The 16829-nt window shown below is 48.4% G+C and overlaps 2 protein-coding genes across 2 annotated transcripts in view; both read left to right on the plus strand.

Moving 5' to 3' along the window:
• LOC309808023 (forkhead-associated domain-containing protein 1-like) overlaps nt 1-16829 on the plus strand; it is a gene marked incomplete at both ends in the record, with an annotated part of 321911 nt that overhangs the window by 283261 nt on the left and 21821 nt on the right. The window lies entirely within an intron of this gene.
• Nucleotides 1-16829, plus strand: part of LOC309808024 (forkhead-associated domain-containing protein 1-like) — a gene marked incomplete at both ends in the record, with an annotated part of 92078 nt that overhangs the window by 61632 nt on the left and 13617 nt on the right. Inside the window, 7 exons of the mRNA XM_082628038.1 lie at nt 2230-2360; nt 4612-4701; nt 5716-5820; nt 9558-9665; nt 12403-12486; nt 13519-13671; nt 14524-14724. Coding sequence (XP_082484164.1) covers nt 2230-2360; nt 4612-4701; nt 5716-5820; nt 9558-9665; nt 12403-12486; nt 13519-13671; nt 14524-14724 — 872 coding nt within the window. The remainder of the gene's footprint in view (nt 1-2229; nt 2361-4611; nt 4702-5715; nt 5821-9557; nt 9666-12402; nt 12487-13518; nt 13672-14523; nt 14725-16829) is intronic.

Here is a 16829-nt window from a genome sequence, read left to right on the forward strand (position 1 = left end):
GCCCCCTTGGACCTAGCCGATTCTAACCAGTTCATGTTGTATCCTCCACCGCTATGTCCTTCTTTTAGAGAGGACCTGTTTCAGGTGGGCAAGGACAAGCCAAGGGCAAGCGAGCCTGCGTGGAGTGAACAAGGGATTGTGGGGCTGGGCAGGGTCGGGGGGGTCTGGGTTTTTATTCCAAGGGTGTTGGGAATCCAGTGGAGGTTTTTAAGCAGAAACTGACATGTCTAGAGACCTGAAGAGGTTGGGGCCACTCACAGACGAGGGGAGAGAGAGAAGCAGGTGACAGGGAGGAGGCAGTGAGCCTCGCAGGGGCACATCACTCTGAAAGCAGCCAGTGCGTAGCAGGAAACATGCCCACAGCTGTAGAAGCCAGGCATAGCATTGAGTCGCACGTGAATCCCCATCTCTGTATGAATCTGTGCTTTTCTTCTGCCTCACTCTTCAACTTAATCACACCCACACCCACCCCCTGCTGCCCCCAGGTCTCTGCTTATGCTCCTCCCTCACTTGGGATGTCCTCAGATATTTTCTGAGCACCTCCCCCAGGCTAGGTGCTGTTCTGGGCACCAGGAATGGAAGGATGAACTCGCTGGTCCTCACCTTCCTCCCGTATGTCGGCCAGTGAAACCTCATCCAAGCATCAAGCCTGTCTCAGATCCCACCTTCTCCGATCAGGGAGTCGGACAGGCCTGGGTTGGGATAACGCTTGAGATGGGCTGGACCCACTCAAAGTGTGGCAAGCCCCAGAGGGATTTCCAAGTAACTGAACTCTGTCCTGGAGGCAAAGCTCATTTTTAAAATGAAATTCTGGAGCATTTTGTGCTTTATTTCATAGACATTCTTGATTGATACCTACCACTAAAACTGGGCCTGATGTTCTTTCAAGAAAAGAACCGTAGGAGATAACCCAATACCACTGCATTTATGCACCCTTCTTCCCACTTTTATTCAAAATGATACTACAATGCAAGAGGGAAGAGATATGGGGAGATATGTATATGCATAACTGATTCACTTGGTTATAAAGCAGAAACTAAAACACCATTGTAAAGCAATTATACTCCAATAAAGATGTTAAAAAAATGATACTACAGTAATGGAGGAGTTATCTATTGCTGCATAACAAGTTACCCCAAAATGTAATGGATAAAACCCCAACCAATATTTATTATCTCCTCCAGTTTCTGTAGTTCAGGAATTTGAGCGGGGGGTGACTTAGTTCTCATGAGTTGCAGGCAAGATGTCGGCTGGGGCATCAGTCATGTCATCTAAAGCCTCGGGGGGAGCCGGAGGATCCCCCTTCAGAATGGCTGCTCATGTGGCTATTGGCTGGAGGCCTTAGTCCCTCAGCACACATGCTTCTCTCTAGGGCTGCTTGAGTGTCGTCACGACACAGCAGTTGGCTTCCCCCAGAGTGAGTGATTGGAGAGAGAGCAAAGAGGAGGCCACAGTGTCTTTTATGACCCAGCCTGAGAGGAAACAGTCCGTCATTTCCACAGTATCATATTGGTGACCCATGGCAGCCCTATTCACGGTGGGAGGGGCTACACAAGGCATGAATTCTAGGTGGTAGGGATCATTGGGGCCATTTTGGAAGCTGGCTGCCGAGAAAAATAATAGGCGCCATGTAACAAACATAATTTAGCCACTTTGTGTTCTTGGGGCATACCGTCTCATTTGACCCTTACAATAACTCTGTGTGGGACAGACAGTGGGAGGTGAAATAGCTTGTCCAAGACCACGAAGCTAATAAGTGGTAGAGAGGGGTCCAAACTCAGAGGACTGAGAAACCAACCACCCACCCCATCAATAGTGTCCAGCAGTGCCCTCTGCCACACGCCCGTCTCCTGGCCTCTGGAGAAGAATTCCTGGACCTTCCCTGTGCTGGGCCTTTGTTCCCCAGGCCCATGGTGTGGCCTCTCCTCCCAGCTTTGCCTGGCCTGTGCCCACAAGAGGCCCCCAAAGGCTTCTCCTCTCGCTGGTGCTGACTGCCCCTCATTCTCACTGAAGCCTCAAACCCTGTTCCATGGACTTCGCTCTCATTCCCATTCCTGCTCTGGGACCCTTGGAAAAAGCCTCCCCAATTGTAGGCGGGCAGCGGTGGTGGCCTGGGCTTGGAAGGTCTTTTCCGAACATTGGCTGACAGCCATGGTGTTGCCAATAATCCTTCCTGCCTCTTTGACCTCCATGAGTCTTTTGTTTTGGTTTGGTTTGGTTCTTTTACAGAGATGGTGTCATCTTTGCAAAGAGACGCGTTAGTAAAGGATGGTCAAGTTCAACAATTACAACAGGAGGTGAATCAACTGAAAAGTGAGAACAAAGAAAAGGATCACCAGCTTGAAGCCCTCAGCTCCAGAGTGAGTGTCGGGTCATCAGCAAATTGTAGCTGCAAAAAGCAGACACAGTGGAGTCACATGACACACGGTGGTGAGATGAGGCCAGTGCCCAAGGACACAGGGAGGGTAGCTGCTGGGCAGGTGGCCAAGTTCTCTGAAGCCTTTCAAAGGACAGCATGTATGTGGCTCAGAATAAGCATAATAGATTTTCAAATCCAGCAAACATTTTCTAACCCCTATTATAAATGAGTTTGTTTAATCCCAGCAACAAACACACCTATGAGCATATACTGCCATTGCAAAGTTTAACATTAAACAGAATACGATCTCTCTGTGAGCACGGATGACCACACGGCTGCATCGTGGCCCCAGCACCGCTGGTTCTCATAACTGTCTTCACAGCAGAACGTCTGAAGATCCAGATGCAAACATGCAGACGCTCATTCCTTCCTTAGACTTTAGTGTGTAGAATGTCTCTATGGAAGATGGACGTGGTAGGCAAGCAAAGAGCTTTTTACATGTAACTTTGACTATTTGCAAATCTTGCCTTCAATGCTAACTTTAGAATCCTGACTCTATAGGATAAGATTTCTCAGTATTTGCATGATGTGCCTGTTTCTGTGAGTCAAGGTAAAACCTCAAAGCTTTCATCTCAGGTGGCAACTCAGAGATTCCCAGAGGCTACCCGATAGCTAGGTCTGCATGGGGGTGGGGTGAGAACAGATCTTGAGGTTCCAAGGAAAAGGCACAATAAGTAATACCTGGTACGTGGTACCATATCCAGTTTGGAGCTGGTGAAAGGCACTGCATGAGCTTTGGGATCAGACAGACCAGGGTCCCATCCCAGAGCTTTCTTTTATTGTAACTTATTTGGCCTCCATTTCCCCATGTGTGAAATGGGGATGACAAAATCGTTTTCCAAGAAGTGGGAGGCTGGTTTTAGTTGTGCTCTTCTGCCTCTGCCCTGGGTTGGCTGCCTGGCCAAGCCCTCTGCATTCGTTTCTCCCAAGCAGAGTGTCTTCCCAGGCATGTGCTATAGCTGTTTAATGTGGGGTGTGTGTGTGTGTGTGTGTGTGTGTGTGTGTTTTGGGGACGGGAAGGGGATGCAGAGCTGGTGCTAAGTAGAAGGAATCTGCAAAGACAGCACCTGCTTGGCTCTTCTACCTCCTGAAGTGCATTTGGATGATTTATGTCCCCATTTCCCCTTCCTCGTTGACCTTGGAATGAGGTCCCTTCTCCTCTAGACTGTGCTGGCCAATAGCACAAGGGCTCGTCACCACCAAGGATACTGCTCTTGTGAACATTTGAGATGCCTTTTTTTTAATGACATATATCATGTGTGTTAATTTTAGAAAAATAAGTAGATGACATTGAGAAGAAAAAATAAAAAGAGAGGAGAGGAAATGCTACCTTGAGAAATCAGTGTTAATATTTTCATGTATGTTCTTCCAGTCTTGTTTCTATATATTGCCTAGAAATCAATCAATCAATCATTTTATAGTGAATTTATACTATGCACATTTTTTAAATTTTTAAATACTTATTATTTTTCCATTCTAATAAATCAACGCTCTTATCATTCGTCTTAAAAGCTACATACTTTCTCCTGGATGTACCCAGTGTTATAAAGTGGTCTGCTGTTCTAAACAACACTTGGGTTGTTTCCTCTTTTTTTTTTTTTCTTCCACTGTTACTGACAATTCTGTGAAGAGCATCCTTGAAACTACAGATTTACTTATTTCTCCAGTCATTGTCCTTAAGGTACATTCCTAAAGTGGGAATTGCTGGGTCAAAAGAAGGCACATCCATGCTTACGCCCTTAATGCCTGTTGCCAAGCCGCCCTCAGGCAAGACAGCTCCGTTTACCCCTCCACACCAGTCGGGGCAGTTGTGTCTTTGAGATGCAACCTGCACAAGAGCCCTAAGATGGACCCCAGCTCACTGCCTCGGCCCCCTCCACCCTCACCGTTCACAGCGTGAAAACATCCCAATTCCTGCACCCTAAGTCCCCAGACTCTACAAAGCTGGATTTCCCCTGCAGTGAAGTTTGCTGGCTTTTGAAGAGGAATTTAGACGCTCTATTCCTCAGAACTCATGAGAGGGGTGAACTGGGAACGACTGCAGGATCCCGTGCTCCCATCACACAAATGGTCTCACCTCTCAGAATTCAGAGGTGTGATTGCGTTATACAGCAGGAAACACTCCTGGGCGTGAACACAATTACTTGGGACCCCCAGCCAAGCCCCCGTGGCCTTGTCCTTTTTCTCCACAGTGCTCAGTGCTGAAAGAAGAGTTACAGAAGGAAGATGCCCAGAAGGAGAAGTGGGAAGCCCAAGAGAAAGAGTTAAAACTCTGCAAAACCGTGCGTTGAACCTCCTGACCCCTAGGTGTCCACTGAAAGCCTAGATTGGGGCCTTGAGGGTTTTGGAGGGGTTCCTTGGCCCATTAGCTAGCACAAGCTCTGGGGCTTTCTGGGTGTTTGTGTGTTAATGCTTTGATTTGCTAGCCTCAAAGAGATGGGTGAAAAGACCATGGAAAACACACTCTCCCCAGATTTTCTGGGCAGTTGGCTCAAGGCCCCTCATCAGGTTTCCCCTGGGGAAAGGGACGGGAGGTGGCCACCATATGCTGCTAGAAATTCACCGTGGTCCCTACCCCTGGACTTGTGATGCCCAGACTTTCATGATCCACTGTCACAAGTTTTATCACAGCCCTGAGCACTGTTATTAACACAACTCTTCTTGAAGTATTTTTGCTTAAATACATTCAATTTTACAACAATTCTTAAAAACAAAATAAAAAGCAAATGTATCACTGGCCTTGTATGGAAGGTGAACATAAAAATGAATACAATGAAAAGATGGCCACTCAATGTAAATGTTCACCCCCTGTACCGGCCCGAACCCTCGTGCACATCACCAGGCATACGTTTTCCATCCGTTGGGAAGCCCGGTGCCTGGGACAGGGGGAGGAGACGTGTGTTCTTCTCTCTGGCAGGAGCACACTTCTCTGCCTCAAATGAGAAAAAAGAAAAATGTCATTATTCTTATCTTCCAAACTGTGCCCATTGTGTCTTCCAAACAGCCCTTATTTAGATTGAACTCAAAAATATACCCCAAGGAAAGAGATTCTAATGAGTGGATAGGTATCTTGTACTGTTTAATCCAGGATCCATGCTGATCTTCAAAAGAAACTCAAATTTTCCCTCACCCAGCCCTTTCATTTCATCCGTTGAAAGAAAGTCTACTTTGCCTCAAATACCTGGAATTGTCCCCCAAGGGAAGGAATGAAGCGAATCCCAGACTAGGTTTCTGCCTTAATGAACCGGATGAAATGAGTTGTGAAGTTGACTTCCCTGTTGTTGGAACTCTTTCAGCAAATCCATGACATGGAAAAAGAAATGAGGAAGCTCAGGGTGGAGCTGAAAAGGAGCAGTACCGAGCAGAGCCTGATCTCTATGACGCTGCGGGAAAAGAGCAAGGTATGGCAGGGACAGGTCGGCCTGGGAACCACTCTGGGGCCAGCACTCCACCTGCATCATCTCTGTTCATCCTCACAATGACCCCATGCGGTCTATACTGGTATTATCCCCACTTTACAGTCGGGAAAACTGAGGCTCACAGAGGTGAAGGAAGTTATCCAAGTTCACTTGCATAAAGTAGTTGTGGCAGAACTTGAATCCAGGTCTGCCTGACTCCAAAGCTCCTGTGTGTAACCGCTACCCTAGACTGCCTTCAAATCTTAATTGTGAAATTATCTAAGAAAGAATTGATCCATTAAATCAAGTTTGCCAATGATGTTGTTCCAACTTAAATTCTCATATTGATTTTTTTTGTCTTTTTGTTCCATCATTGAGAATGTTTTTAAAAATCTCAACATGTTTGTAATTTGTGTGTTTCTTCTTTTAATATGAACGATGTTTGCTTTATATATTTTGAGGCTGTGTTACTAGGTGCATATAAATTTAGAATCCTAATACTTCCTGTAGAGCAAAACTTTAGATCATCATGAAATGTCCCTTTTCATCTCCAGTAGTGTTTCTCCCTTAACGTCTCCTTTGTCATTTAGCTTCACCACTGGCTTTCTGTTGGTTAGAGTTTTCATACCTTATCTTTTTCATACGTTCTCTGTCAATTTTTGTCTTAAGTTTTAGACATATGCCTTCAAATAGCGTATCATTTTTACAAAATACAGTTTGACCATCTTTGACTTTTAGTCCATTTATATTATGTAATTACTCGTGTACTGGGGTTTAAATCTACCTTCTTGCTCAATACCAGATGTACCATCTGTGGTATGTTCCTTTTTCTCTCCTTTCTTGCCTCCTTCTGAGTGGATGGTTTTCTCTTATTCCACTTTCCCCCTCTATTAGCTTGGAAATATTTCACTTTTTTACTATTCTTTTAGTCATAGTAAGACAATAGCATTCATCCTTGACTCACCAAAATCACACATTAATTAAGTTTTTCACTCTTCTACTATTCTCTTAGTAGTCATCCTGAAGACTATAAAGTGCATTCTTTTTTTTTTTTTTCGGTACGCGGGCCTCTCACTGTTATGGCCTCTTCCGTTGTGGAGCACAGGCTGTGGACGCACAGGCTCAGTGGCCATGGCTCACAGGCCCAGCCGCTCTGCGGCATGTGGGATCCTCCTGGACCAGGACACGAACCCATGTCCCCTGCATCGGCAGGCAGACTCTCAACCGCTGCGCCACCAGGGAAGCCCTGCATTCTTAACTTACCAAGAGGCAATAGTAGTTGATAATGATGCCCTTCTCCTTGACAGTGCAATGAGTTTCAAACACCTTAACTTCACTTACCCCCTCCAGATTTATAAGCCATTACTGTCATTTTCTAAACTCCTCTTGATAGTTAAAACCCCACAAGACATTATTAGTGTTTTTCTATAGTCAGTAATATATCCACACATTACCCTTACTGTTGCTTGTCTTTTCTGCATCTCTGATCACCCACCTGGGTTCATTTTTCTTGTGTCTGAAGAATACCCTTTAATGTTTTCCCTCATTGTGGCTCTGCTGATGACAAATTCTCAAATGTGCCTGTGTGTCTGTCTGGAGATGTATATTTAACCTTCATTCTTAAAACACATTTGACTGCGTATTGAATTCTACAATGGCAACTCTTTTCTTTCAGCACATTAGATACAGCATTAGATATGTCACTATTGTCTTGTGGCTCCTATTATTTCTATTTAGAAGTCATCTGTAAGCCTAACTGTTGTACCTTTGCATAATCTGTCTTTTTCTCCAGTTGCTTTTAAGATTGTCTTTTTCCTTGATTTCCAGCAGTTTTATTATGGTTTATCTAGGTGTGGATCCAGTTTTATTTACCTCGTACAGAGTTCGTAGGGGCTTCTTGAATCTCTGGCTTGGTGTTTTGCCTTAGTTCAGGCGCTTGGGCTCTGTACCACACAGGCAGTGGGGAGCTACTAAGCCTCCTGAACAAGTGACTGATGCAATGACATTCGTGGACAGTAATTAGTGTGAAAATGATAGTTACAATTTCTCACATACTAGGCGTTACCCTGAACTTTTCACCTCTTAATCTTTACAACAGCGCTGTGATCTAGAAATCATCCTCTCCATTTTACAGATGAGAAAGTCAAGGCTACTAGTTACTAGTAAAGTAACTAGCCCAATGGCACAGTCGGTTTTGTCTGACTCCAGGTTTGTCTGACTTCAGTTACCCTGGCATAGCAAACAGCCACATGCTACTGTTTACACTGAAATTAATGAAAATTAAATAAAATTTTAATTCAGTTCCTCCGCCACACCAGCCCCATTTCGAGTGCTCGATCCCCAGATGTGGCTGGTGGCTGCCGTATTAGACAACACAGCCTCGCTCAGAGTACCTGTACCGTTGCAGAAAGTTCTGGTGGACAGAGCTGCCTTATAGCAGGGTAACTCTCACAGTACCGTTAAGATTGCACTGGAAGAAACTAAACTTGAGGCGAGGAGGCCAGTTGTCACAGTCCAGCTTGCATTTGAGAGGGGTTGGAGGACAGGCGTGAGACCCCCGAGTGTGAGAGAGGGAGCAGGGCGGCTGCTGAAGGTGACTCTGAGGCTTGGGGACAGGAACGGGGGCTGTTCATGCAGAACACAAACAGGGGCAGAGTCCAAGGCTGGACTTGGCTTTTGCAGCATATGAAACAGGCTGCTGAAATAGAAGTCAGAGCATGTTTAGACCGGGGAGAAAACTAAGGCCCAGAGAGCTTAGATGACTTTTCCAAGGTAACGGAGCTGGGTAGAGGCTCTTCCACTGGGCCACACTACTCAGAAGAAAGCTCTTAAGGGCTTTTCTGGGTCTTTTATAACATCCCTGTGATCCCCCTCTTCAGATCCCTAAAAACACAGCCTGTGAATTTGTTTCAGCACAAAAACTTTCCATTTATTTACGAGTGTTTGCCTCATTTCCTGTTAGTGCCAGAGCCCAGGGCTCAGCAGGTGCATCCAAGAATTGAGCAGCTGCGAGGCCTACACTGGCCAGCCAAGGGTAGCGTGGAGCACTCCCAAGCTTACCGTGCGTTGACTGTTACCCAAGCAAGGGGGGAAAAGTAGGCAAGCTTCTCCACTTTAAACGCCTTCCTTTGCAGGCTGCAGTTCTTAATAGACATTGCTTTGGCAAGCCTCCAGAGAGGTTACCACCAGTGAGTGTGCTCAAAGTGGTAACGACAAACAGTTATGATAATAAACCCAATCATAACATTTCCAAGTACCCATCACGAGTTATTAGAACGAGACTGTACGGCGGACATTCCCGTCCCCCTTTCATAGGTTACAACAGTACTTAACACACTCACAGAGCCCTTAAGCACTATTCCAAACATCGAATCCCCACAATGACTCTATGCAGTGATACTAGTATCATCATCCCCATTTGACAGATGAGGACACTGAGTCACGGAGCAGTGAAGTAACTTTCCGAGTGTCGTACGGCTTGTTAGGGACCGAGCTGGGATGGGAGTGTGCGGTAGAACATAGTTGAGCCCCGGGTGCAGAGCTCGGCCCTTTCCCGTAGGGGGCAACTCCCTGTGAGTTTGCCTCCACCCTGTGCATGCCTGTGACCCCTGCTGCTGGGCTGCAGCTGTCCCTACCCCTCAGGGACTCCCCCACTGCCATTAGCACCCCCCCAGAAGAGTTTCCCCAGAGGGCATGATGATCACATTAGCAGCAAGCCCACGCTTTCATCCTCCTTTCAGGTGGAAGAGAAGCTTCGGGAGGATTCCAGAAGGAAATTGCTTCAGCTGAAAGAAATGAGGAACAGAGAAAACCTCATTAAAGCCAATTTGGAAAGGGCAGTCGGTCAGGTAGGCGTGCTGCAGAGCCCCTTCACGGGCCCGTGCTCTCCACGGAATCCCGCACCCAAGCGGCCGGCAGGGATGAATGAGGAGGAAGACGGCCTGGCTTAGTTCACCCGCTTATCTCAGGGGCAGGGCTTTGTGCGGCTTCCGCGTCCCCGTGGATTTCACTAAAGAGGCTTTTCCTTCTGGGAAGCTGCCCACTCCAGTGTTTGCTGTTGCCTGAGACCCTGACCAAGCAGCCAGTCCCAGCTCAAGGCCCACCCCAGTGAACCAGCTGTGCGGTTCCCTCTTGGGAAGGGTTTGAGCTCTTGACCTCGGTGGTGTTTCTAGCACTTTCTCCTTCACATTTTTTGTCCTGACATTTAGAGCGATCTTTCTTCCTCTGGGCCCCCAAAGAGATGCTACAGTCAGTGTCCCCAGGGAATTGCCACATTTCTGTTTGTTTGTTTGTTTGTTTTGTTTGGCCGAACCGCGTGGCTTGCAGGATTTTAGTTCCCCGACCAGGGATAGAACCCGTGCCCCCTGCAGTGGCTGCATGGAGTCTTAACCACTGGAGCGCCAGGGAAGTCCTGCCACTTTTCTTAATAAAGTAAAACCCAGAATACCACAGCTTATGCCAGGTGGAGGTGGGCAGGGTGGGGAGAGGGCCATTTCCCAGGGCTCTGACCCAAGATGGCCCAGTGGCCCTTCCTCTGACACGTGGCACAGACATGAGGGCCAGAACATGCAAACGAGCCTTCACCAAAGGCTAAGGGAGAGCAAACGAGAACCCAAGACGGGGCACTGGCCCTCCAGAACACAGCCCACCGAGGGCAGCCCATCTTGGGCCCCTCCACAAGGCATCCTCTCCTGGCAGCCACGGCTCCAGGGGGACCAAGAACGTTTTGCGTGTATGTGTTTGTGCTTTTCTTTTTCTGGGAGAGTGAGTCCACCTCGTCACTCATTGGATGCTCAGAAGGATTTGTAAACCACCAAAAAAGGTTAAGAACCACGATCCTTAAAGGAGCCCTCCGTCCCACCCAGCCCAGCTCCCAAAGCCCTTGAGTTTGGTAGCATCCAAGCCTGAACCATCAGTGTGACCGGAATTTGTCCCACGCGCTGAACTTCAGAGGCACCCACAAGTTAAATGATGATGCTGACCCTCAGGCAGGTTTGAAAGCCTCTTCAACCAACTTCCACACCATCACCCCCGGTGTCCTTTCTCCTGCAGGGTGCCGACCCCTTAGCAAGGCAGAGAGCCCGCCAGCCTGGGCTTCCCTCCGTGCACCTGGGCTACCCCTCACCTTGCTGGCACTCTGCACCCACGGCGAACACCCGCCTTGAGGGCATGATCTGCGCCACTTGCCGAGCGCCTGGTCATGGCTCTGGCCAGGGGTCATCCAGGAAGACCCTCAGAGACACTGAGATTCCTCCAGGTCTAGACTCGAGAGAGAAAGGACGAACAAGGCTTCTCTGCGCTGCCTGGGCCTTGCTGCTTCACCCCCTTGTCTCCACAGCCCGCTCCCGGCCTGAGGTCCTGCCCTTCCCCAGGCCAGTGACCACAAGACTCAGCCCACCATCCAGCAGGACCTGTCCCTCCCCACCCCCACCCCCCACCAAGCAGTCCTGTAGGGCGCCTCTGGTGATAACACGGGCCATTGCCCACAGGGCCCTCTGCATAACCTCTTCCTCGGGTGAGCTAGGACCCTCCCTTGGCCATGAAACCAGCAGACGACCCAGAGTCCCTCCAATCACCCAGCTGGCTTCTGGCAGGATGACTGCAGAGGTGTCCTTAGGAGAGTCACAATTCCTCTACTTGGCTTCCCAGAGCTCCCTGGTGTGCAGCAGACTCCTGTGTCTTAGGACCTGTTCACGTTCTCATTGATTCTGTGGCCCTTGTGGTCCTTCAGGGCTCTGTTTTAGAGCCTTTCATGACCACATTTTGCCAGTGAGCCAAAAACCCAGGCCAAGGGCCATCACGTTGGGAAATTTCCAGAGAAACTTGGGCTTCTTTGCCGTTCAAGTCTCATGAGCCTGGGGCATCTTGAACTCGTCATTCTAGAAGCCCTGACTTAATTTAACTGCGTTGTTTCATCATCCGTAATATGAAGACACCAGCATCAGGGAGTCACTCAGTAAAAACTGGCTGAACTGAAGGAGAGGACTTTGAACATCTGACTTGACAGGTGTTTCTGTTCTAAGCATTCGATGAACGTTTATTGAGTGCCTGCTGTGTGCCAGGCGCTGCACCAGGCTCCGGGGACCTGGAGAGGAGTACAGGAGACGTCGTCTTCAGGACACAAGGTCTAAGGCACAAAACGGCAGCAGGCAGCTCCTCCTTCTCTCCCCAGGAGCCCTTGCTGATGACACGAGTTACCCGGGCTGACAGCCTCAATGTTTATCTCACAGCCTGGTGCCAACGTAGCAATTACGGAAGAGCGCTCCCGGCCCTGGACTTCCCACTGGATAATTGGCAGCAAGTGGCTCTTCCGAGAGCCCGAGACGTGTGTGTGCTGACCGTGTGCGTCGGCTAGGTTAGGCGGGCACACCTGAAAAGTCATTAAAACCTGCTGTCCCCCTCTGTTGTGTGGGCACTGCCCCTTCCGGTGAGAGGTGAAGGTGTTAATTACCCATAATGACCACTAAAGGCGTGCAGAGCCTTCTCACCGATTTCTCCCAGACCCAGCGATGGAGGCGCCTCCCCCAGCCTTGCCGCTGCAGCTGCGCCCCTCACCTCATCCCCTTCCCTTTCTTTGTGCTGCAGCTGGAGCTTTTCAGAGGTCAGGTCCTCAAGGCCACCTGCGGACGCGTGAAACCGGTCCAGGACAAACCCGTCTCCAATCAGCAGGCTCGTCTCTCTTCCCCACTTTCTCCTTCAGGGACCCGGGGCTCCAGACACTGGGAGCATATGTTCCTGTTTTTTGTTGGTGGCACATAATTTTCACACTGTTGCTACACCATAAAGATTTGTTTTGATTTTCTGGGATTTCCTGGCTTTTCAAGTAAAAGCCAGTTAAACTCCCTTGCAGTGTTTCTGTGAAAATCAAATTAAACCACCCAGGGCTGTGTCTGGTCGGCAGACCCGCACGGTGAACCTCCGTTAGCCCCGCGAGGAAAGGGGCGGCCTCAGCATGGACGGTGCGTCCTCGCTCGCTCGTTCCTCCTGAAGTGGCAGATGGCAGTGAGGGTGGGCCTCTGGCTGTAACGATGCCTTATTATCCTTCCGTTTATCCTCTCCAATCCTGGGTGTCAGCGCGCGGGTCACAAGATCACACCACGGGCTTCTCTCGGACGACCTCCTTTTTAGGAGCCCACAGCATCAGGCTCAGCGTGATGAATCCCTCCCAGAATGCAGAAGAATCTAGAACACACTCGTGGCCACATGACAGGCCTTTGGCTCTTAAAACACCATCTCTGATCCTGGGAAACATGCCCCGGTGACAGAGCCAATATCCACGCTCCAGAGCCAACCCCAAAACACACCAGGACCTCCCTCCTCCAAGCTTAAGCTGAAGCCCTCCAGGTCCCCTCCCCCCAGAGCCACCCTGCATTTTAATTAATTAATTAATTAATTTTTGCTGGGTTGGGTCTTCGTTTCTGTGCGAGGGCTTTCTCCAGTCGCGGCGAGCAGGGACCACCCTTCATCGCGGTGCGCGGGCCTCTCACTATCGCGGCCTCTCTTGTTGCGGAGCACACGCTCCAGACGCGCAGGCTCAGTAGTTGTGGCTCACAGGCCCAGTTGCTCCGTGGCATGTGGGATCTTCCCCGACCAGGGCTTGAACCCGCATCCCCTGCATCGGCAGGCAGACTCCCAACCACCGCGCCACCAGGGAAGCCCCACCCTGCATTTTAAATCTTTTTTTTTTCTTTTTCTCACCAGTTACCAGAAAAGAGCAGCAGGGTCACAGAGGACAATAGCAACGTTTGGCAGCAAAAGTGGACCCTGCAGAAGGAGACCCAGCTCAGCAGCTGCAAAGAGGAGGAAATCACCCAGAACATCAAGAAGCTGAAGACATCCTTAGACAGTTGCCAGGTGCCCCCTTCTCCATTCCTCAAATGTCCCCTGTGTCTCATTTCTGTGCTCCTTGTTCAGGAAATTGTCCAGCTCTGCTTTTAGTCCACCTTTTCTCTTGTTGGAGAAATCTGTTTGAGATCAGAAAACAAAGGACCTCCAGAAATGCCTCCCAGGTGAACTTGGTGTGGCCAAGGAGAAGCTGCCCGACACACTCCAAGTACTGCCTTTGGGAGGCCCCAGACCCCGGGGGAAAAAAAACAGCCCCGTGTTATTTCCAGAGAAACCAAAGAAACATTCTGCTCTTTTTTTGCAGTTTTCTTTTCTGTCCCAGCAGTGGAAGGCTGCTCTTACCCTTATTGGACCAGAGGGTCTGGCAGAGCCCCCACTTCATGGCCCCCACGCAGGGATCCAGCTTATCACATCAGGCAGCTGCTTCTGCTTTCTCTGGAAATATGCAGCTACTATTTGGGGAGTCTGGGCAAATGTTGGCTTGTCAGCACTCTTTCAAATCAGGAAACCGCACTTTATGACCAGCTTGTGTGTTGATCTCAGCAGGAATTCTGTAACCAAATTTGCTTCTCCTTTCAGCCAAATCGTCCTTGGCAATTTGGCTTTGGAATTGCCTATACCTAAACAAAGGGTCTATTTGTCCATCCAGAGTCCCAGTTAGAGTGCACGTGAAATAAAAGCTGCCTCCTTCCTTCCGCCCCCCGAAAAAGGGAAGTAAAACTGGGCCGTCACAGGGCGGCCAACATACGGCTCTGCCTGCTTCACGGGCCTGTCAAGAACACTGCTCTGTGTGGGTCACAACCGTCAGGTGGTATTTCTGGCGATGGTGCCCGGGCTCCTCACGACCTCATCTCTTTCCAGGCGTGCATGACAATGTCTTGCTCTAGCAATGAGCTGAAGAAGGAGGTCGACCTCCTACAGCACCTGCAGGTGAGCCCACCTGTCTCAGGGCTCCAGAAGGTGGCACTGGACATCTTGCGCCTGTCACTGTCCTGGCTGGAGGAAACGGAGCATCTCCTCCACGAGGTGGGGATCCAGTTCTCCAGCTCCGACAAAGGTGATTGAAACTCTTTTCTCACATAGTTACATGACTGAAATATTGCGTTGAATCTGATCACGATGGGACATCTATTGAGGGAGGCTTCTTAGGTATGTGGCCAAGTGTTCCCTTCTCCAGACTTCACTTTGCTTCACCACTTGAGAAGCAGTGTTCCTGGAAAAAAGTACACAAGTGAGACGTGATTACTGGAGAAAAATGAGACGTGACAGTGGCAAAAGGAAAAATCGAAATTATGCTAAATCTTCTCTCTCAGAAGTAACCATATATATACATATATAGAGTAGAGACGTTTTTTAGAGCAGTTTTATGTTCATGGCAAAATTGAGAGGATGATACAGAGATTTCCCAGGTACCCCCTGTCCCCACTCATACACAGCCTCCCCCATTTATCAGCATCAGCACCAGAGAGGTACAGTTGTCAGGACTGATGAACCTACATTGACACATCCTAATCACCCAAAGTCCATGGTTTATATTAGGGTTCACTCTTTTTCATTTTAATTTTATTGGAGTGTAGTTGATTTACAGTGCTGTGTAGGGGTCACTCTTGGTGTTGTACATCCTATGGGTTTGGACTTGGACAAATGTGTGATGACATGTATCCACCATTATAATATCATACAGAATCGTTTCCCTGCCCTGGCCTTTCTCGCCTTCTGAGATGGCCCACGCTCTGTCTGTGGAGTGTGTTTCTCTCTAAATAAGTCCACGTCTTACCTATCACTTTGTCTCTCACTGAATTCTTTCTGCGATGAGACATCAACAACCTGAGCTTCATTAAGTCCTGAGACCAGCAGGTCCACCAATAATGAGGCCCACCCCGGGGAGGACCCAGAGGCCCTGTAAATCACAATGCTCCACCGGGAAGATGGTCCAGTCCTGAAGGTGCCTTTGATCCCAAATCTACTGCCCTAAGCAGAAGCCAGGGAGCACGGCGGGGGATGTGGTTCAGATCAGGCCATCTCTGAGCAGATTGGTGGATTCTGTGCACAAAGCCCTGGTATTAGGTCAACTCGATTTATGAGTTTCACTTCTCAGGTCACTCTGTAACTACACAGTAATAGAAAGTACGCAGAATTCATTAAAAGCCACCTGTGGAGTCCATAGAGGGGAAGTGGGGTGGGTGAAGTTACAGATCAGGGACGTGGTAATAAAGCAAAATGATGATAACCCATAAACCCAAATATCTAGAAACTGATATTCTAGAAACTGAGGAAAGTAAAGCTACAAGTTTAACAAAATAAAAAGAAGCAAAGGAGAAGCCAACTTCAGAGCCAGCCTATGCAATTCCTCCATGGCAGCGCATGTTTGTCTGATTGAAGCCTGGCCCTGCTGTTCTTCAGTGCCTTCCTATTAGTGCCTTAAGTAATCAACATCTCCAGTAATCCCTCTGCAGTGTTCAGGAATTCAACTCGTCATGGGGAAACCTGTGGTTTGAGGACTTAAGTTTTTAAGATAACGTCTTTTCTTTTCAAAACTGGACATTTTTATTCCAAATAAAAGAACCTATCCCCCCCCAAAAAAAGAATAGTTTCACTGCCCTGAAAATCCTCTGTGCTCCCTCCCAGCCCCCCCGCAGCCCCTGGCAACCACAGATCTTTTTACCGTCGCCATAGTTTTTGCCTTTTCCAGGATATCATGTAGTTGGAATCATACAACTTTTCAGATTAGTTTTTTTTATTTAGTAATATGCATTTTCATTTCTTCCAAGTCTTTTCATGGCTTGATAGCTCTTTTTTTCTTTTTAAGTGCCCAATAATATTCCATTATCCATTCACCTACTGAAGGACATCCTGGTGGCTTCCAAGTTTGGGCAGTTATGAATAAAGCTGCCATAAACGTCCACATGCAGGGTTTTGTGTGGACATGTTTTCAACTTCTTTGAGTAAATACCAAGGGCGCGGTTGCTGAATCATGTGGTTAGAGTACATTTAGTTTTTTTTTTTAATTAATTTATTTTATTTTATTTATTTTTGGCTGCATTGGGTCTTCATTGCTGCGCACGGGCTTTCTCTAGTTACGGCAAGCGGGGGCTACTCTTCCTTGTGGTGCACGGGCTTCTCATTGCAGTGGCTTCTCTTGTTGCGTTGCATGGTCTCTAGGTGCA

Source organism: Mesoplodon mirus, assembly GCF_964341445.2.
Source record: "Mesoplodon mirus genome assembly, chromosome: 7".
Taxonomy (NCBI): domain Eukaryota; kingdom Metazoa; phylum Chordata; class Mammalia; order Artiodactyla; family Ziphiidae; genus Mesoplodon; species Mesoplodon mirus.